At 44.2% G+C, this 22,658-nt stretch overlaps 1 protein-coding gene across 2 annotated transcripts in view; it reads right to left on the bottom strand.

Moving 5' to 3' along the window:
* Nucleotides 1-22,415, bottom strand: part of LOC147625894 (uncharacterized) — a 30,719-nt gene extending 8,304 nt beyond the window's left edge. For both annotated transcript variants that reach the window (XM_086817438.1, XM_086817440.1), the window contains exons 1-4: nt 22,217-22,415; nt 21,746-21,814; nt 20,926-21,051; nt 20,764-20,840 (exon numbers count right to left, since the gene is read on the bottom strand). In XM_086817438.1, the coding sequence (XP_086673564.1) occupies nt 20,764-20,840; nt 20,926-21,051; nt 21,746-21,814; nt 22,217-22,294 (350 nt within the window). In that variant the 5' untranslated portion in view covers nt 22,295-22,415. The remainder of the gene's footprint in view (nt 1-20,763; nt 20,841-20,925; nt 21,052-21,745; nt 21,815-22,216) is intronic.
* Nucleotides 22,416-22,658: the final 243 nt, after the last annotated feature.

The raw sequence follows: 22,658 nt of genomic DNA, 5'->3' as shown, positions 1-22,658 counted from the left end.
AGCCTGTCTAAAGCGTTCAGCTTTATTTGCCTGACAAATTTGACACTTGAGAACATAATCTTCTACATACCCTTTCATCTTTGGCCAATAAAAAGTGTGTTTCACTAATGATAGTGTCCTGTGTACCCCAGGGTGTCCAGCAGAAGAGGCGTCGTGACACTCCTTAAGAATCTTGGACCTAATGTCCGGGATCTGTGGTACACAAATTTTGCCATTACGGAATAGTAAACCATTCCGAATCATCCACTGGCCTCCTGCAACCTGAATAGTAGACTGCTCAGTCATCGAGTCTTGGTCAATCAATGAGCTCCCGTCCTGGATCTTCTGCCAAAATGGACCAAAATAACTATCAGTCCTGCAAAGACCTCTCAATGACTGAAATAAGTCAGTAGAAATCTCGGTAAACAACAAAGTATTCACCTCTCTAATCCGACTAAGCGCATCTGCAATACTATTCATGGACCCTTTCCGATAACGGATCTCAAAATCAAAATCTTGCATTAACTCTGTCCAACGAGCTTTCCTTCCTCTCAAATCATCCGCATCACACACATACTTGATTGACTGATGATCAGTCAATACCACAAACTTGGAGCCATATAAATAATGTCTCCAAACCTTGAGAGCATGAATCACAGCATAAAGCTCCTTCTCAAGGGTTGGCCAACGAGATTGAGTGTCGTTTAGCTTTTTACTTTCAAAAGCAACCGGTCTACCATCTTGAAATAAAGCAGCCCCGATAGCATAGTCACTGGCATCAGTTTCAAGAACAAGGCCGACTAGGATCAGGTAATGCTAAGATAGGTGCTTCCTTGACTTTATCTTTCAAAAGTCTGAAGGCCATATCCAAATCGTTATTCCAAGTGATAGGCTGATTTGACTTACGTCCACGACCTTTCAATAAGTCGGTCATTGGTAGTGTGAGCTGAGAGTACTCCCGTACAGATTTCCGAAGAAAAACAACAAAACCGAGAAAAGAACGAAGTTGTTTCACTGTTCGTGGTATAGGCCAGTCCAAAACCTTCTGAACTCGGTCATAGTCAATGCTCAATCCATCTCTAGTAATCTTGTGTCCCAAGTAAATGATGTCGGTCATAAAGAACTCACATTTACTTAATTTAGCATATAGTCGATTCTGTCTTAAAATAGATAAGACAATCATGAGGTGTCTGACATGATCCTCAAGAGTACGGCTATATATCAAAATATCATCCAGGAACACCACCATAAATTTTCCCAAATGTTCACGAAAAAGATCGTTCATCATTTGCTGGAAAGTGGCTGGAGCATTGGTTAACCCAAAAGGTAATACGAGAAACTCGTAATGGCCATACCTAGTCTGAAAGGCAATTCTTTCGACATGCCTTTCATGAATATGTATCTGGTGATAGCCAGTACGTAAATCTATCTTCGTGAAATATTTCGCTCCTGCTAACCGGTCAATCAGGTCATCTGATCTAGGGAGAGGATAACGGTTCTTAATGGTCAGCTTGTTCAATCTCTTGTAATCTATACACATTCTCCAAGTATTGTCCTTCTTTCTCCTAAGCAACACAGGTGCACCCCAAGGTGATTTACTTGGACGGATCTGACTCATCCTCAAATAATCTTCGAGTTGTTTAGCCAACTCATCTTCCTCAGCTTGGCTCATCCTGTAAGGTGGAATACTGACAGGATGAGCACCAGGGATCAAGTCAATACGATGATCTACTGCCCATTCAGGTGGTAAACCCGATGGCAATTCCTTAGGAAATACATCTTGAAATGAATCAAGTATCTTCTGTAATTCTTTGCTTGCAAGCACACTTAATTCATTTACATCCAACGAAGGGATGAGAAAAGAAGAAAGTGGAATCAATACACAATGGAAAGCGGTATACAAAGAAGAATCCATTATATTTCCAAAATCAATTGTATTTACAAGAGATCCCTAAGAGGGATGAATACAATCACCTAAAATACTATACTTGGTGTCCCTATGCTGAAAAGAAAAAATATGACTAGACCAATCTATCTGGACTTCAAGAGTCTTAAACCACTCAATCCCTAATAACAAGTCTACATTTTCCAGATGCATAACATAGCATTCCAGAGTATCTTTGTAGTCCTGAATCTGGATTGGAAGCATCTCCACCTTGCGATCCCAAACTTGCCTTCCCGCAGGTAGACGTACCTCATAGGTATGGTCGCTGAGTGTCGTATCAAGACTCAATTTCTGCACAAGTTTGTAGTTAACAAAATTATGCGAACTGCCAGGGTCTAAAAGAATGTGAATTTTATGGCCATTCACTTCTCCATAAACTCGGAGAAGATCATGCAAGCCAAATACCTTAGAATTGAACAGACAATCAGAACAAGTACTAGGGCGAGAAAGTACAGTAATTGACGTACCTGTCAAAGACAACTGGTTAGCTGCCTTTGGCTTTGGTCCTGCGTTTGACTTGGTATCCTTTTGCTTCGGACACTCATTACGCATGTGTCCTTTTTCTTCGCGGATAAAACAACATCCTTCCTTCTTGAGCTTTAAAGCCCTAAGGAGTCGTTTCTTCTTCGCTGGTGTCGAACTTGAATTCTTCGAAGGTTGGTCCGAAGACTTGCCTTCAGTCGTGTTAGCCATAGGTGCGGAGAACTTTCTTTTATGCTTGTTTCCCTGCTCGGTAACGGGTTTTGACTTGGAAGAGACCATTGTATCATCATAGATACGAGCTGAATGGATGGCCTCGTCCAATGTTTTACATTTGTTATTTTTAACCTGTAATCGGTACGAGTTGGGTAAACCAGCTACGAAAAACCCCAAAAGAGTAGTGGGATCCATCTTTGTAGCTTTCATCTGCAAGTCACGAAACTTCTGGAGGTAGACCTCATAAGTGAGGTGCTGCAAGGTCATGGTCAAAGCTGAAAACCAGGCAACAATATCGTAATCATCCTCTTTCTTGAGGAATTCTTTCTTGAAGATATCTTCAAATTGTGCCCAAGTCGTTGGCTTAGGGTTGAGTTCCTTCCACCAAAGCAAAGCTTTGCCGGACAAGAAACCTGCTGCTAATTGGATCTTCTTTCCATCATCATATGGATGAAACTGAAAGTGAACTTGCCACTTATGTAGCCAAGTGTCCACGATCTCCTTGGTTCGCTGCTTTGCTCGTCCCCGCACTGTTCCGGAGTAATATTGGGGCCTAAAGCTGAAGCCAAGGTATCCATACCCGAGAAAGTAGAGAGGGTAGTGGTCAATAGAGCGATGGAGTTCTGCAAAGCTTGCATCTGGGCTGCGATTTGTGCCTGACGTTCCGTTAAAGAAGCTTCGAGAGCTACTTTGCACTCTTGGAAATCTGATTTTGACACAAAATCGTCAAAAAGATCGGCATCGGTACCTTCCGTAGCCGGCAAGCCTTCGCGTTCCACGAGGGGCTCCAACTCTGATTCTTGGGTCGACATCGTGAAGAGGGTACGTGGAGAGAAAATTCGATCTTTGCACAACAAAAGTGCGAGCGAACTTGAGAGCTTGAGAGCTTGAAAACTTGAGAACATGAGAGATGTGTGGCAAGAAGCCCACTTGAGGGGGTTTATAAAGGTTTCCCAAAAAAACTGAAAGCCCCCAAAAGCTATGCTTGGCTTTTGCTTTGCTTTTGTGTTTTTTTTTTTGAATAAATATATATATATATATATATATATATTCTAGGTTCTTAAAAAAAATAAAACACCTTTGAAACTTTGGAGGGGGGGTCTTTTAAAACTTTAAAAAAAAATTAAACTCCAAAAAAAACACGAAAGCTAAAAAAAAACGTAAGCTTTCCTAGTTTTTTTTTTTCTTTCCCCCTGGATTTTCCCATCGGTGAGCCGCCGGCGCATGCTTTTCCTCCGGCGGATGCTGTCGACACCTATGGTGCTGCCGTCGCCTGTGTGTAGCCTGCGCTTCTTTGCGCCAACCTGCACGTGGGCCTGTAGCAACGTAGCCCTGGGCGCCTGCCGTGCGTGGACTGGGCTGGGCGCCTGCCACTTGGCCTAGGCGGCGCCTGGGCTGGCTGCGCTAGCCTGGCCACAAGGCCACGTGGCCTGGGTGCCCGCCATGCCTAGCCTAGGCGCCAGCCTAGCCTGGTTGCTTGGCCGCCTAGCCTTAGGCGCCTCCAGCCGCCGGTAGCCACCGCCTGCAAAATTCGCCAGCGCACAACCTGCCAGCCGCCAGTGCATCGTTCACAGAAACGCTCTCTCTCTCTTGTTCAACGAAAAAAAACAAACGTGCTTTTTTATGATTTCTCTTCCTGCAGTTTATGCGACCGCACAACAAAACAGGCCTCTTCTTTGCAAAGCAATCAACCCTACTTAGACTACCATTCCCCCCATCAACATGGGTGTCTTTGATGAAGAAAAAATACATACTATTTCTGAAATCTGCAGCATGCACAGAAAAAACAGCAAGTTTTTTAACACATCCTGTTCTTCGACCTCTTCTTCTCTACCTACCGACTTGCTTGTTCACGAGGTATGCTCTGATACCACTGTCAAATCCCCACGGATCCCCTCGTGATCGATCTTGGTTCGAACTCGTGCAAACAAACGAACAAACAAACAAGCAAGGGGGTGCAGGCCTGACTCACCTCCCAACCATGACAGCCGTGGGCAAGCCCACAGTCTTGGCTGTCCCCACCGAGCCACGAGCTGAGCTAACTAGGTTGACGTACCGACCAATCTCCTCCTCACGACGTCCCATACCGCCACGAAGCTGCCCTCGCGGGCCTCGAGACTGCTGTCGGCCTCGGCTGCACAAAGCAGGTGCACGTCTGCACTAGATCCAGGCTCCAAGACCATAGAGCTCTCACAAACTCGCGAGACTCTCTATCATACAATAACTAACCTTGGCCACCCTTTTATAGGCTCTTGGCTGATCATCGGGCGTCCACACTTGGCCCGTTAGTATTTCCCTAACTCAGCTCGTCAATCAGCCTGCCTAGTTCCAAGCTTCCCCAAGCCTCGAAACTAGTCTTGCATGCGTATAGCACACGGTAGACACTGTGCACATGACACAAGGGGTGACCCATCACCATCCGGGGGGGCACTGAGATAAATGCTCAAAACGGTGCTCTCACAAAACCGTATCCTCCTATGGCCCGCAAGGTTGACACGCCTAACAACCGCTCCACCCTAGAGACCTAGCGACAGTTCCACCTCGGGCCGGCAGCCTGCCACTCAGCAATCCCTTGATCCTTGAGAGCCAGGGCCTGGTGTACTAGATCCTGAGGATGGTATTTTCTCCCTCCGCCCTCACGAGGAGCTGTGGATGGATTTGGGGGAGGGGTTGCTAGTGGCGCTTGCCTGGACTGACATCGGGGGCACATTCTAGCCCGCAAGCCGGAAACTAAAAAGGAAAGGGAGGGAGTGTCAAAACCCCCAGGGTCACCTCGTAGGGCAAACCTGCAACAAGACTCCAAACCTGCCAAAACAAAGCCATAAACCGTGAAGGGGGTGCAGGCCTCACTCACCACCCAACCATGGCAACCGTGGGCAAAGTCCACAACACGTGGCTATCCCCATCGAGCCACGAGCTGAGCTAACTAGCTAGACGTACCAACCAGTCTCTACCCACCACGGAGCTACCCTCGCAGGCCTCGAGATTGCTACCGGCCTAGGCTGCATGCAGCAGGTGTACGCCTACACTAGATCCCAGCTCCTAACCACAGAGCTCTCGCTTAGCCTCGTGAGACTTTGACTGATTGACTGACCCTGGCCACCCTTTTATAGGCTCTTGGCCGGTCCCCGAGCATCCACACATGGCTACCCGCCCGTTAGTCCATCCCCAGCCCACCATCGCAACTAAACCAATCCAACGTTTAGCCTGAAACGGTTCGCAGTATCTAGGGAATAATTTCGGAGATCGGCCCGTCTGTAAAGTCCCGAAATCTTTCGGGACCTGCAAGTACACCATCGTTCCTTTAGACAATTCTCTCGATGAACAATGGCTGTTAGAATAAAATCTATCTCAGTCTTAAGCACTTGTAATAGATTCCTTCACAACTTGTAACATTTCTTGCATGTCTTGCAAAAAAGTATGCTCTGCATCATGATGAAGTCCTGTAAAACCCATGGTAACAGGTGATCTATATATATATACCTAGATGAATCCAAGAACATGCCCAAATTCACCTTATAAGAAACTGAAATTTATAACCTCATAGTAGTCATCCACAAGACAATAAACCATCAACTCCATCATGCGTAGTATGGACTAGATACTATGACATCCCCACTAACGACATTAGTGTCCAATAATGGGTGCAGAACTTGGTATCAATATATTCTCCCACACACACATCCCCCATGCACACACACACCCCCCATGCACACACACACAGCATTCATTCATACAAAGGTCTCTGTACTGAGTTTCTGTCACAGCTCTGGAGATACAGGGCAGACTCAGCCATAATGAAGCCTAGCACCAAGGGGATCATAACAAATAGAAAGAATTATTACAACAAAAAGGTAGTTGATAGGGCATATGTACCACTAAAGATAGAAAGAATTAATAAATTTGCATGTCCGCTAATACAACATAAAGATATACCTAGATGAACATGCCCAAATTCACCTTATAAGAAAGTGCAATTTATAACCTCATGGTAGTCATCCACAAGACAATAAACCATCAACTCCATCATGCATAGTATGGACTAGATACTATGACATCCCCACTAACGTCATTAGTGCCCAATAGTGGGTGTAGAACTTGGTATCAATATATGCTCCCACACACACACCCCATGCACACACACAGCATACATTCATACAAAGGTATGTGTACTGAGTTTCTGTCACAGCTCTGGAGATACATGGCAGACTCAGCCATAACGGAGCCTAGCACCAAGGGAATCATAACAAATAGAAAGAATTATTACAACAAAAAGGTAGTTGATAGGACATATGCACCACTAAAGATAGAAAGAAATTAAGAATTAACACAATATCAACTGGCTACAACTTGGACGAAAACTTCACAATGTGAAATTTGCATGTCCACTAATACAACATAAAGATATACCTAGATGAATCTAGGAACATGCCCAAATTAACCTTATAAGAAAGTGAAATTTATAACCTCGTGGTAGTCATCCACAAGAAAATAAACCATCAACTCCATCATGCATAGTATGGACTAGATACTATGACATCCCCACTAACGTGATCAGTGCCCAATAGTGGGTGTAGAACTTGGTATCAATATATGCTCCCACACAAACACACCCCATGCACACACAACATACATTCATACAAAGGTCTGTGTACTGAGTTTTTTGTCAGAGCTCTGGAGATACAGGGCAAACTCAACCATAATGAAGCCTAGCACCATGGGGATCATAACAAATAGAAAGAATTATTACAACAAAAAGGTAGTTGATAGGGCATATGCACCACTATAGATAGAAAGAAATTAAGAATTAACACAATATCAACTGGCTGCAACTTGGACGAAAACTTCACAATGTGAAATTTGCATGTCCGCTAATATAGCATAAAGATACAGCAATCTGACCACCCACTATGCGTGTGGGAGACTTCTGGAGGCTGAAAACCAACCATCCTTCTAGGAATAGGAGTCACACTGAAAGGGGTGGTCCGCCGGAGTCTAGAAACCAAGCACACAAGCGAGAAATTTTTCTTTTCTTTCTTTTTTTTCTGGTTTTTTGGCTGAATCTTCACACTTGAAGAAGGCTCTAATACCAATGTAATATGCAAAAGCTCGGTGGAAGAATCGAGAACTTCAATGCTCAAAATTCAGCAATCGTTTGAGACGAACTTGGGTATTTATACCCTTTTAACTCCCTCCACGACTTGGTCTTTTTGCAATTAAATGCTATTAAATGACCCTGGTTGGCCATTTGCGCATGCATGGCTACTGGGCAGCCTCCTGGCCCTGGCCGACTGAGTGTTAGGCAGCACCCAGGCCTGGCCGCTTGGTTGGGTTGGCCCAAAGGCCTGTCGGCTGCTTGGCCTAGTCTTCTTGAGCTGGCCGACAGCCTGCCTAGCCCTGCTAGGGCTGGTGAGGAAGGCCTGGGGCCTTCCTGGCCCCTTGGGGTGGCACAGAGCCTGCCCCATGCCCACTGCAAGAGCCTAAGGCTCTCTTCTGAGGTAGCCCTATGGGTTGGACCCCATCCTACATATGCTTCTATAGACGCCTAGTGTCCGGTCATAAACCCAACACGCAGATCATCTGACATCATTTCAGAGGGAGACTCACAGTACGGACTGGCACTGCTTCATGTGCAGGACAATGCACACCTGACCTTGGACGCGTAGAGTGGAACCTGGGCTGGCTTGTCTTGGACTAGGCTCACATGGGACTAGTTTCCACTCTAGGTCCTGCACCTTGTTCAGATACGTCTACGTGGCATCGAAGTGTGGGATGCACGTGACCAAAAGCTTTCTCACTTGTTTCATAATCTCCTCTTGTTGTGCTCCGCATAGTTGCATTCCGTACTTGTACTCATCCGATGAGTACCTTCAGTACTTTCTGTACCACTCCGTACGTACCATACCTCGTACGGATAAGGTCTTCGTACCAAATATGAGGTTCAATATACAACACTTATTTGGCCCGTTTTTTAACTATTTTAGTCAGTGGTCATTGCTCAATAGTTAATAGATTAGTTTTCATTTCAGTATCACCATTGTCTTTCATGCTATTTTTGTATGGATGCTAGATATTTCTTATTTACATACATACATACTAAAAAACGTGAACTTTACGTACTCGTACCGTATATGTACCATACCGCACCGTACCTAAAGTACTCAACCACTATGGTGCTCCGCTTACCCTGTATGCAAGTCTATTTGGTAGGGAGCTACCCAGCACCAAATCAATGCGATGATCCTCGGGTCTCTCGGGAGGTAGCTCTCCTAGTAATGCATCTACAAAACAACCCTTGTATGCATTAAAAAATTCTAGCCTTTCACTTGTGAGAGTATCTACGCATACATCATTACATTCAACCTTTTCACGAACAAAGATTGAGTACGCAGAAACACTCTTTCTCATTGCTTTATTAATTTGAACATGAGATCCAATTGGGATGGAGTCTCCCTCTTGGCCAGCATCAATAACATGCATGCGGTCTCTATGCATAAAAGTAATCTTGTTGGTCTTGTACTCCTCGTGTGGCTCAATGCGGTGATGCCACGGCTTTCCTAGCAATACATCACATCCCTGCAATGGTGCAACCAAGAAATTCTCATGATCAAGATACCCTTGGATGTGTATGTGCAACTTTCCAATGATAGGGGTCATTTGCACTTGTTTGCCCACAAAAGGAGCCTCTGCCTCAGTATGGGGTCCCATGTGTAACTATTTGGCCCTTCTAGTTCTATTTCACATGATGGAACCCTTGCCTGGACATTGGACAGGTGGAAGAAGGCATGGGAGCAGAGGCATGGGAGCAGGGCCATAAGGTTTGCTCCCTGCAGGAGGCCTACAAATCAGAAGACAAAATACACATTTTTAGATCACTTAACTAATTCCAACAATGGAAATTATTAACAACATTGAAACTGTAAATGACCAAGAACACTTGACACCAACACTGGGGCCGGAAAGGGCCAGCTCCACCCCTCAATACATTTGTATTTTTTGGAATATTTATATGTACAAGTGTCACGGGCCAATAGGCAAGATTTCTCCTCACATGGAGTGAATACAACTCAAACAATTGGGTACTTGTCGATGAAGTCTGGACAGTCGAAGAAGTCCCCAGTCTCACAGGCACACTTCCACCTTCACTGGGTGCACACCTCCTTTCACTGGTCTTCCAGGACCGTGCACCAACAGGCACGCCCGTACTAGCACAAGCAAAGGGATACACCGCGGAGGGAACATTGCCTGGTTCTCCCAGATAAGCTTTGCTCCCGGACTCCCTAGTGTTTCTAACCTTCACTGGCTCTCAAAATTCTGAGGGCGTGGTTAGCACTACCACTCAGGGAAAAACAAACTAAACTAGGAAAGTTTCCTGAGTATGGTTAGCATAAACATGCTTTGTTTGTGCTCTGCACAAAACTTAAAGAAATCTTTGAACTTAATTTATAAAATTTTAGTTTTACACAAATAAGAAATACAAGGCACCTGGTATAGCTTGTAGCAGGAGTCAATGGAGATGCATTCCTTTTACCATGCAGTCAGGTCCACTTGGTACAGCCATGAGTGCAGTAGGTACAACACGGGCAGCAGCATGTACAATCCACGAGATACAGTAGGTTCAAGTTTGGTACAACAAGTACAGGTCCTGGTACAGCAAGTACAGCAGCAACAAATCGGGTACAACAGGTACAATCTTCTGGTTCAACATGTGCAGTCACTGGTTATAATAGGTGCAGCCATCGGGTGGAATAGGTGCAACCAACAGGTATAGTAGGCACGTACAACACACGAAGAAGAAGTGCAGGTGGGTACAGCACACGAAGAAGTGGTGTAGACGGGTACAGGCGTGTAGGTTTGCCGATGAAGGCAATGGGAGGAGAAGAGTCGGTTGCCAAAAAAAAAAAAGTAGATTTCTCCTTCTTCCCTACCACGCACGTGGGGGGTGATTTTACTTTCCATGCAAACCTTGATTAAAAGGTTATATAAGTTATAACACCTTAATAATTATTAAAAATGCTTATGGACACCCTTGAAAATAAATGTCCAGTCTTTTTTTTAAAATGTGTTTGAATACATTTACTTATAAACATTAAAGTTAACTAATGTTTATGAATTTTACACTTTAGAAGGGTCAAAATGGTAATACTTACCACCTGTTCACACGTCACACCAATGTGTCAGCAAGCAGCACTCCCACGGTACACTGGGGGTGTCCCCATCGTGTGTACTGGCACGGCAAAACAAGCAAACACACGCAAACAAATCATGCGAAAACAAGTTTATGTATGCAGTCATAAATGCATGTTTACATGTAATGGACGAAATCTCCCTTTCATGAAACTTGTACAAAAAGTTCCTGTCGGGCACAAAACTGGCGCGACAGAAAGATGAATGTATGTCCTGGTCTCCCTATGGAGTGACAATCCCATAGGTAAGACGCCATTCTGGCCATACACAGGTGGCACCAACAGGCTCCTGTCCATACAGCACGAAGCATGTCACACCAGTGTTGCCAGGCGTTTCTGAAACGGCAGGTATGATAAGGGTTTCATACGTTTTGAAACATTTCATAAAAGGTAAGAAACGGGTACAAAAAGGTTTCATACAAAATAGAAAAAGCATTTATATTTTTAACTTGAAATATACAAAAGAAAAAACTGTTTACATAACTTATAAGAGACCACATTGAATTCATTTCAATAAAAACAAAATACATGTAAGATATGATGATATCACAAATCACGTGGGTGATGACTAAATAGAAATCACTAAACAGAAATCAAAAGGATCACCACGTGGGTGATGAGTCATGACTCAAAATCCAAGATCAAAATAAATAACATGTCTAAAGTTCAAACTAAATAACATGTCCAAATAAAATGATGCTGGCAGCTGCCATCCTCATCCTCATCCTCATCCTCATCTGCATCTTCTACCTCTGCAGCCTCACTTTCAGCCTCACTGCCGGTAGCCGAGTCCTCAAATGCCTCATCCTCTAGAGGTGCAGGTGCACCACTAGTACTAGCCTCTCGAGAAGATCGTGTAGTGTGAGTCGGAGCCATGATCTCATCATAGAGCATAGAATAGATGTCTCTCTCCTCCTGAGGAATGTCGGGAATCTCCTTGCACTTCACGGTATCAATCTTATCTGGATTCACTTGGCGAGGCTCAATGGGATGACCCTTTTGCTCTAGCAATCAGAGATTGCAATGACAAAAGACAAGCCTCTCCAATTGTGCTATGGAGAGTCTGTTTCTCTTTTTCGTGTGAAAAAGAGCCCATGTACTCCAGCTTCTCTCACAAGGCCCTGAATTGCAATCCTGGGTGAGAACTCTCAATGCAATCCGTCTCTACATTGTACAAAAAAGAATGTTAAGTTAGAGTCAAAAAGAGAGTAGCATTTGAATGTAGATTTTAAAAGAATAGGAGACAAAGATGCAAGATTCAAGAATCAAGAACCTTACCAAGTTGGGTGTCCCAATATCGTATTTCTCCCACCAAGACAATGGCTCCAACTGTGTCTCCCTGAGCAATGCAGTAGCTCGCCCAAACATATGGCTACCGTTGCGGTAAATGAGAAGCTCATCCTCGACCTTTCTCATAAGCTGTATATCACCTCCCAGTCCCACCAACTTGGTAATGTACTCGGTCCATCCTGACTCTAGCTCCTCATTGAGGTATTGCTCCTCATTCCTCGAAAGGGGAAGCAAAATGTGAGCAACAGCATGGATTGGCCCATGAAACCAATCCCAACGCCGATTCCAGATCTCCTTAATATCTTGAACTCTACATGTGACATACATAAGAGATCAAGATTTATAAAATAACTTATAGGAAGACTCAAGAGAAAGACTCAAAGACTAAAGTTAAAGCCCAAGGGTGAGCACTTGTCAGGCGACAAGGTAGTGCAATCATTGAGAGCTTCACTAATTCTGTCTATGAACTCATAAAGCAACCCAATGGTACTCCCCTCCATGTCTGTGAGCCGAAGGACACTATACATGGGCTGAAGTGCCTTCACAAGTCCCTCTACATCCTGCCACCAAGTATCTCTCATGACCATACGAGAGAATGCTATAGACTTGGGCTCATCCTTGTCCTCCCATGCTGTCCATTCACGACACACAACAGTGCGCAATAAGCCATGTCACACTCTCACTAGTCTCTCCACCACAATAAACATATATGCAAACCGAGTTTTGGAGGGCTTTAGAAGCTCAAGATCACTATTGGCCCTGTACATGCTCAAAAGCTTTGGCCCCTTTGTGACAAAGTTCACCATGCTAGATGCAACTGAAAATACATGGCTCACCCAATCAAGCTTCCCCACATCCTCAATCATCAAGTCAAGGCTGTGTGCTGTACAAGGTGTCCACACAATCTTGGGAAACTCCTCCTCTAATATCCTGCCCATGGATACACAATTGGACCCATTGTCCGTGATCACCTGCACAATTTTATCGGGGCCAATTTCATTGATTGCCTAGCGCATGTGGGACATAATGAACTCCCCTGTAACAACTGTCCCTGGCACCGATGCATCTATGGCACGAATGAACATTGTGCCTTTGCAAGAGGACACAAGAATGTTGTACACATTTCTCTTCCGCACATCTGTCCATCCATCACAAAGCAAAGTACAACCATACTTTTCCCAAGTGGCCTTGAGAGGCTCCATCTTCATCTCCACAGCCAGTTGCTCCTTGCGAAGCTCAGTAGTGCGCTATGTTTCATAGGAGGGGCCATCCCACTCACACCCAATGCGGGAGATAGCTCTCATTGCTTTCTTCCATCAAGGAGTCCTGACAATTTGAAAGGATAATCCACATTGAATAAACAACTTCATCAACTCCCTCGTTGCCGCTTTCATGGCAGCCTTTTGCATCCCTGCCTCCACATGTCCTTTCTTGAGCACTGGAAGACTAGTTCTTTTGGCTCGAGGTGCCAAGCTAGAACTACCTGCAACATCACCACTGGTATCTTCCTCTCTGATAGTGCGAGTCCTCTTGGAGACACTTTGACGTGCTTCAGGCTCTCCCAGATTGGGGATGTCCTCGAGGGGGATACCTAGCTGCATGGCCTTCCAAGCCTTTAGGCTATCATAGATTTCTTGTGGCACATGCTTACATGGCCCGATGCCAAAACCCTTGGTTTGTGACAAATGTGCCTTCAGCTTGGTGACACTGCCATGGTGCTTATCAGCACAAAAGTTGCATTTCCACTTTCCGGAGCCCAAGCCTTCATATCTAGACTTGAAGGAGACATTGCTCCAAAGAGAATCACCTGTTCGAGGCATCCTACAAGGCGGGGATAAATGCAGATTGTTGGCCCTGCAAGTGCGACACATAACATAAAGTAATCTCATTTTATGATTCCTGAATTAAATTGTCATCTTGGCCAACAATAGAGCAAGGGGAAGAGAAGGTAGGTAGCCTTAGGCCTCAATAGAGCAAGGGGAGGAAGATATGCCATAAATATTGATGGAAGAGAACAAAACGTGCTACTTTGTCAGTTGTGTAGAGAAAACCAATATAAAGCAAAACATGACATTACCCCTTTAGAAGACCTCCACAAGGCCCAAGGACACCAAGGAGCAAGCGGGCTGACACGGGCGTTGATTCGATGGCAAGCTGGCGCACAAAACGATGAAAAAGTACAGGCGGCCGCCACTGGGAAACACGCACAGAAAACATACGAAACGATGTGATGTGATGGGCTGTATGGTATTAAAATATTCAGGATGAATAAAAAACGCGTTCCGAACAGGACGAAATGTTTCGTACGTTTCAAACATGTATGAAATGTGTTTCTATGCAACATTGGGTCACACACGGGTGGCACAAAACTGGTTCCCGTCCATGTGACGTAGTATTGGTCACACACGGGTGGCACGAATCTGGCTCCCATCCATGTGACACCGCCCTTTCACATGCGACACCGGCCTGGCCCCATGTGAACATGGCACAAATCTGGCCTCTCTATGGAGTAACAATCCCAGAAGAGTGGCTCTTGACATGGAGATGGACCAAATGGTGATATCCCCCTGGGCTTTTAAACAGTTGTTCTCAACTGAAAAGCCTCAAGACATGCCTGCAAAAGCTGAGGGTAGTCAGCAAAATAATCCTTCTCTACTCACTTTCCATCAATTGGCAAATAATTTTTAAATTTCACAAGGTATCTCCTGGAAAGCTTCCCATGTTGTAACTTTGTCTCCTTGTGAAATACAATTTGCTCTGGCTGGAGGATTTCCTCTAGCTCATCAACTTATGGCGGATCTTCTGTGACAGGCTCCTTTGGATTTGGCCCCATATACTTCCGCAAAAGACTCACATGAAAAGCATTATGAATCTTCCAATGGCTGGGTAAAGCAAGCCTGTAGGACACTTCATTGATCTTGTCAACCACTTTGAAGGGTCCATAATATCGAGTAGAAAGCTTTGGATATGCTCCCTCTCGTCTTGGCCTCTTCTGAAGCCTAGCTTTCTCAAATTTCAGCAATACCCAATCACCTTCCTTGACTTGCATGTCCCTTCTATGCTTGTTAGCAGCCCTCTTATGCTTGTCTTGTGACCTTGCAATGGCTGTCCGCACCTGAGCAAAGGCTACATCCAAGTCACGCACATACTCATCGACTGCAAAAATTTCATAAACTCTATATTAGCAAAGGACCAGTGTTGGATATTCTAGACCTTTTTGTGGTTGAACATGATGAGCTTGCATTGGAGCAGTCTTGAACCAAGAAGGCCGTGATGTGGCCTATGAGTGTGAAAGACAACAAGGAAGGAGATGCATTATCTTGGAGACTCCTAAGCCATGCGGTTTCTATGGGTTACCGTATGGACTTCACTTTGATGAATGATCTTTATGCTACCAAAGAGGATTTCAAACATGTGTTGGAACAAATTGCAAAATAGAGATTTGGTGACTTCTTATGTTTTCAAGAAGGGTTTTTTTATGATGCAAATCCATTTATAGGATTTGAGGCCAAAAGTGAATAAAGAAAAGCCATGCTCCACCTTACATAGGGCAAAGAAGCATACTGACTACAACTCAAGCTTTGGAAAGCTAGTTTATCAGATGATCAAGTTTTGATCGACAAAATCTAGTAGCATTATTGCACCCATTGCTATGGATTTTATTTTTGGATTGCCAAAGTGAGGGAAGGGAAATGATAGTATATGGACCTTTTCAGGTTACCAAAAAGATCAACCATGTATATTATTGGTTGGACCTTTCAGATCATTCGAGGATACATAATGTCTTCCATGACAGTTTATTGGAACCATTTACATGGTTACCCCTAGAGGAGCCTGTATTGAAGGATCCACCATAGGTGAAAGAGCCAGAACAGAAAGAGTTTTATTGTGTGAGAAAAAGAGAAAAGACAGTGGTTAGAAAGTTTCTCTTGGAATTCGAGAATTATTCGCTATTGGATGTGAAATGGATGCCAGAGAGGTACTTCAAGAACTATCTAGATATACTTCGAGCTTATGAGGAAGTGGTTGGACCGGATGTATTTGAAGTAAAGATATAGATGTCTTGCGATAAGGACAGATTCAAGAGGGAGGGATTGTACCTCTAGCCCTCTTCATTATATACATATTGGACTGGAATTGATCATTATTCTGCTTATATAATGGTGATTTCGACATGCTCTAGTTTGGGTGGCAACGATACCAGATGACCCATTGACGACAACGATGCCAGAACGAGATTTGTATATGGGAGGCAACGATGCAAGATATCTTGGACTTAATAGTTGGGCGGTCATTGTGACTAGATGGCCCATATGACTATAGTGGATTTCACAGTCGGGCGGTCATTGCGACTAGATGGCCAAGATGACTGTATTGGATTTCACAGTCGGGTGGTCATTGCGACCAGATGGCCTAGTTGACTGTATTGGATTTCACAGTTGGGCCATCAATGTGACCAGATGACTCAGATGACTATTGATGAACTCTCGGGCGGTCCTAATGACCAGATGGCCTTGAGGATAGTCTGAGCGGTTTCCCTCTGGAGCCAGATAGCTCGATTTCGATGAAACCAGACAAGACAATCCATGAATAGGAGGATCATTACTTGTGCACTTCATATTGATGTATGTTTGAATTTCTTTGACTTTGTGTGTTGTTTTTGATATGTGGACAATGCGTGGATTTATGGCATGTGATAGTCCATTGGGCCCCAAACTACATGGCCAATACTTGGAATACCCAGTAGACACGAATGATGCATACTTGTTTGTTGAGTAGCTTCTCTCTAGTTTTTGTAGGAGGTAAGTACGCATTTATTTATCTAACACATGTGATAGGCCATGAAGACGTACCATCAAGAACAAAGACATTAGTCAAAGATAAGGCATAGAGATGTTACCGGTTGAGCAGATAACACCACAGTTATGGGGAAAGATCAGATGCACAAGCTCACCGGACAGGGCTAGTACTGGGGACATATGGATGTATTGGAAGTACTTGGAACTTATGGAACACTTGTATTCCGCAGTTGACGACAACTGCAATATAAGGGGGAGGGAATGTAACTATTTGGCTCTTCTAGCTCTATTTCACATGATGGAACCCTTGCCCTGACACCAGATAGATGGAAGAAGGCATGGGGACATGGACCATAAGGTTTGCTCAAGAAAAAGCACCAGTCTTGTTCAAAAAGCAAGAAAAAGCAAAAAGTCAAATTGAGTTGACTGTGAGCCAGAGAGATCATTGGCAAGAGGAGACTGAGTCAGATCAAAAAGCTAAAAGCCACTTTTCTAGCTAGAAAAGCAAAACAAGAACTTTGGACTCAAGTTGAGTAATATTTTATTACTAAAAAGCAAAAAGGAAAAGCAAAGAGTAAAAGGCAAAAACAAAAGCATGGATAAGATTTTGGCAAAAAGAAGGGCCCTCCTCAAGGCTTGAACCTTTCTTGTAGCACCATGTACGAGTGTTGGGGTAAAGGCATGATGCCCACCCTTATAGTGTGTACAAGCCCATAAGTTATAGTACACAGTACACTAAGTACTTTTAATGTACTAAGTGCACTATGTGTACTAGAGCAAATATACATGTGTGATAGGGGAGTCACACACTCACACTTGATGAGTTGACTTATCCCCACATATGTCTCTCTCTCTCTCTCTCTCCCTTCTTCTCTGTGTATGTCTCCCACATGAAACCCTAATTCTCTCCCTTCAACTGGTATCAGAGCCACGGTTGTGTCCATGTGTGTGCGGGTGTGCGGAGTCGTCTTCATCGCGAAGAAGAAGCTCGGCTATGGAGCCTTGAGCTTGGCACGAGCAGAGGAGAGCTTGCTGTCGTGTTGGGCGCTGCAAGACAGTAAGAGGTGGTGGCAACAAACAAGGCTGGCCACAAGGCGTAACAAAACGAGTGCAGAGGCTCAACCTGTTTCGGCAGTACAGGTGCGCAGGCGTGTCATCGCTGGGCAGTACAGGTGCGTCATCGCTGGGCAGTACAGGTGCGCAGGCGTGTCAGCGCTGGGGAGTACAGGTGCGCAGGCGTGTCATCGCTGGGTGTGTCATCGCTGGGCAGTACAGGTGCGCAGGCGTGTCATCGCTGGGCAGTATAGGTGCGCTGGGCAGTACAGGTGCGCATGTGTGTCATCGCTGGGCAGTACATGCGTTTGCAAGCTTGGCCAGCTGTAAGCGACGTTGGTAGGTATGCTGCCAGGTCGACTGTGGTCAGTAGCAAACACAGTTGTGTGTAGGTCTGACTACAGGCAGTGAGCAAGGAGGTTGCTGGCCAAGACACCTACAGTAGCCCTCTCAATACCTGCACAGAAGCAGCAACAACAGCTCCTTCACGAATCAGCAAATTTGACGCCCCCCCCTTTTTCTGCAACAGAAATCAGCTGATTTCAAAGGTATTTGCTTCAATTTTTTTTTGGGATTTGCAATTGAGCAGGTACAATTATCAATTGAGCAGGTACAAGTGCCAAATTGCTCAAATTTTGAGCAAAATTGGCAAAATTGGGTGACATTGGTCACATTCAGGATCAATTTGCAGGAAATTGGATGTCAAAATTTGGGGCTTTTGATGTAATTGTGCCATTGGGCATTCATACATGCTGTATGATGTGAGCAATCTCCCATTTGGGGCAAAATTGCAGGAAATTGGAGTGCAGATCAAAGGGCTTTTGTGCCGATTGGATTGATTTGCATGCAGGCACTGGCATTTGATGCTTTGGGCAATGTGTTGATGCCTGTCAAGCACTCAATGTGCCTATAAATCAAAGGGCTTTTATGTATTGGATGTATATGTGGCCAGGGGAAAGCATTGTGAAGACTCTGGATGCCTTCATGTGCGTTAATGTACCATGTATGATCAGAAATTGATCTTGAATCAAGGGGCTTTTCAAGATTTTATGCTTGTTGAGCTTGGAAAAAGCAGCAGGGAAGACCTTTATGCCTTGAACCCTCAGAAATCCACTTGCAGTCAAGGGGATTTTGCTCAATTTCTGTCCGGGACTGTTGTATGCAGTGGTGGGGACTGTCAAGGTCTGATTTTCACTCATTTGGACAGCCAGGAGAGCATTTATTGCTACTGTACTTGTTGGTACAGATTTGGTACTTTGTACAAGTTTTGGCATGGCTGTACACTGATTTGAGTGAGGAAAAGGCTCTTTTTCAGCTGTTGTACTAGCTGATAGGGGACGCTCATCTCGGTCTTTTAAACCAAGAGCGTTGGTTTATTTAAAAGTTCCTAAAGACTCTAAGACTTTGTCAATAAGAAAATGCTCAAATTTATCTCCTAGATATTGTGGTCCATTTCGAGTTATACACATTGGATTGGCACGGTTGCGTATGAGCCTCCACATGTTAAGAGTTTATCCAGTCTTTCATGTCAGTAGATTGAAAGAGAAACTGGGAGGTGAGGATAACACAGTTTTTCCTCAAGAACTCGTTAAAGTCGAAGATTTATCCTATGTTCCACATGAACCTGAAAAGGTACTTGAATTCAGGGAAAGGAAACTTTATAGTTGACTAATCCCTGAGGTTAAAATTAGGTGGAAAGATAGGGAAATAGAGGATTCGACTTGAGAGTCGGTTGAGAATGTTCAGCGCAGATTTCTTTCTTTTCATTACAAGAGTGCAATGTTTTGAGAGAGGAAAAGTATGTTATATGCACATTATGTGTGCATATACTAGGAGGCTAACCCACATTAGGCTTGTGAGCATGGGAGCATAGGAACAAACTCTAGTGGAGCATGGATTAGGACTAACCTTAAGGGTTGAGGTTAAGGGTCACACATGGGAAATGGAGAGTGCAATGTTTTGAGAGAGGAAAAGTATGTTATATGCACAGTATGTGTGCATATACTAGGAGGCTAACCCACATTAGGCTTGTGAGCATGGGAGCATAGGAACAAGCTCTAGTGGAGCATGGATTAGGACTAACCTTAAGGGTTGAGGTTAGGGTCAGGCATCCAAGGGTCACACATGGGAAATGGAGAGTCAAGAGTCACTTGAGAGCCCTCCTATATAATAGGGGCATGGGACACACTCAAGGGATGTTATCTTGAGGTTGGACTAGGTTATGTTATGTTCTCTTGTGTCGAGGATTGTAACTACTCATCTACCATTTCACACTACAGCTACATGCTGCTGGATTGGAGTCATACCTCTTGGTGATATGGGACATCGAGGTAAAGGTATGAGGTACTTCATTGTAATTCATATGTGCATCCCTTGGGCTCGGGGGTGGTTGGGTGAATGAGATTATGCTTGATTTATGCATGTTTATGCATAACAATTATCTAGAGAGATCTTAAGGTTTTAACAGTAAGTGGGTCTTGTTCTTTGGAAGCTTTTTTTTCCTGTCATGTTTTGTTGGCATGCGGTTACCCACAAATCACATGCAGTACTTTTGATCACATAGACCCTTTGCGTCTTTTGTAAAGGTATAAGGAAACTTTCCTTCTTTCTATATGTGTGCATGTGGTGAATCACATGGCAGTGAAAGAAAGATGATAAAAGTAAAGCTGAAATGGAAAAAGTGAAAACATTCAAACCATTCCTTTGCATCAATAGCCGAATCATTGATTTTAGGAACTTTTCAAATTATATATTCAGTTGAAGTGAGTTGATCCTTTCACCCATGCTTTAAAAAAAGTAGAAGCTTTGAAGTTACCATTCACCATCTCCACTCCATACAGCTTGAACCTTGGTACCAATTGCAAGCCTATCGGAGAAGTCTTCAAGAGCCGTCTGTTTAAACACAGGTTTTGTCAATTTGCCTCATCTTCAGATTAAGAAGCAACCATTACATGAAGAAATCAACAAGGATGCTTACTTCTTGAGCATGAGAGTGCGTATCCAAACCATTGCGTTGGTAACTGTGTGAGTCCAGCCCGGACTTCGAACTTGTCGTCTCAGCATGTTCTGCTGATGGTAGCAGATCTTGTGTGAGCTCGATCACCTTCACCCACACCAGAATCAGCCAAAATTTTAATATCATGCTGCCTTCTAGCTATAAAAAATCCATAGCACATGATAGCACACAACACCAACATAATAGTTTTACATTTATGGAAATGGGTTGTGATGCCCTCCATGCTTAACCAACGTCTGAAACCATGGGTGGCAACGCCATCCCATGCCAATGTCCAAAACCATGGTGCTTGTGGGAGTGACTGACCCCAAGGAAAACTCAGGACCTCATAAGCCGGGTCATGGCATGCATGTTGGCACTAAAGTGGTTGGAGATGGCAACCCACCTCACCTTGCAATGTAACTCCGATAAAAGTCCTGTCACGGATGCAGCGGTATCGTGCTGCCCTGCTTGAACAACATCGGTGACTCCTTAGGACACTGAACTCGGCTACATTTTGAAGTATGTAAGTGATGTGAAGTAATGTGAGGTGAGGAGCCTTTTTTTATGTGCACCTTTAAGTTAAAGCAAAGACAAAGTATTACAATGTACCTTTGCTCACACACTATCTTTCACAGGGGTTCTTTTGGACTCTATTCTCCTTTCCCATGGCAAAAGCCTAATTCACCTTTTTTCACCAATTATAATTTTGTCATCATTTAATAATTCCTCCTCTGTGCTCCACCCTAATCAACCTGCCCCCGTCCCCCAGGATTTTTTGAATTTTTTTAATGATTCTTACCTCTAGCAAACCCCTCCGCACTTCCTCATATTCAGCGTTGCTGGGCTCGGCAGCTAGAAGCCCTTCCACCTGAAAATATTGATATATAAGAAAACCCTCATTAGCTAAACCAATGCTAATCTAGGACATAGCTTGAAACCCTTTTCTGAAAGAAAGAAAAAAGTCTAACAACAGAGAGGAAATAGCAATGATGCATTGAAGAAGTTACACGGATTAAAGCCAAGCGATGACAAGCTAAAAGGAAAAAGGTGATTCTTAACAGCAAAACCTTTACGATTAGAGCTAAATGGTAAACAAAAAATGAATCTCAGAAAAAACCCTGGTAACAAAAAAGAGTTCGAACCCTGAGAAAACAGCAATCCCTCCCCTCCCCTCCCCTCCCCTCCCCCCCTTACGCACGCAGGAAAAAAAAGCCCCCTGATATGGCGATGGAGAATTTGAAATCCTGACAGGAAGTGCGCTTGCTCTTACATGTTGGAGCTGTTCCCTGTAATTGGCGAGACTGGCTTTGAGTTCTTCAATGGAAATCTCTTCCTCTATCTCCGCCATGAGAATTTTGTTCTGTTGTCGTCTGGGGTGTCGATTTACCTCGTGTGATGTCTGCTAAGTTAGCCTTCCAAGTTCCTAGTACCGACCCAAGAAAATTTTATTATTCGTTTTGGATGGCCCCTAAGCTCTATAGAATCAAAAACTTTCAATATACAATTGAGAGTAGAGAGTGTTAGTTACCATATACTAATTTTCTAATCCTCCGTTGTTCACTTGTTGAAGAAGGATGTCAACTAGTAGATTGGAGTAAAATACAAGAGACATCCCATACAGTGTCCGATGGGAATGAACCTTTGTAAGTAGGTCCATGGGGCTACTATCCCTCCACTTGCAAAGTTTCACCTCCATCGTGTGTTGCCACCCG

This window comes from Cibotium barometz, chromosome 23 (genome assembly GCF_041138505.1).
Source record: "Cibotium barometz isolate CiBa-2024 chromosome 23, ASM4113850v1, whole genome shotgun sequence".
NCBI classification, from domain to species: domain Eukaryota; kingdom Viridiplantae; phylum Streptophyta; class Polypodiopsida; order Cyatheales; family Cibotiaceae; genus Cibotium; species Cibotium barometz.
The sequence above is the reverse complement of the archived record's forward strand: the minus strand, read 5'-3'. Positions and strand labels throughout refer to the sequence as shown.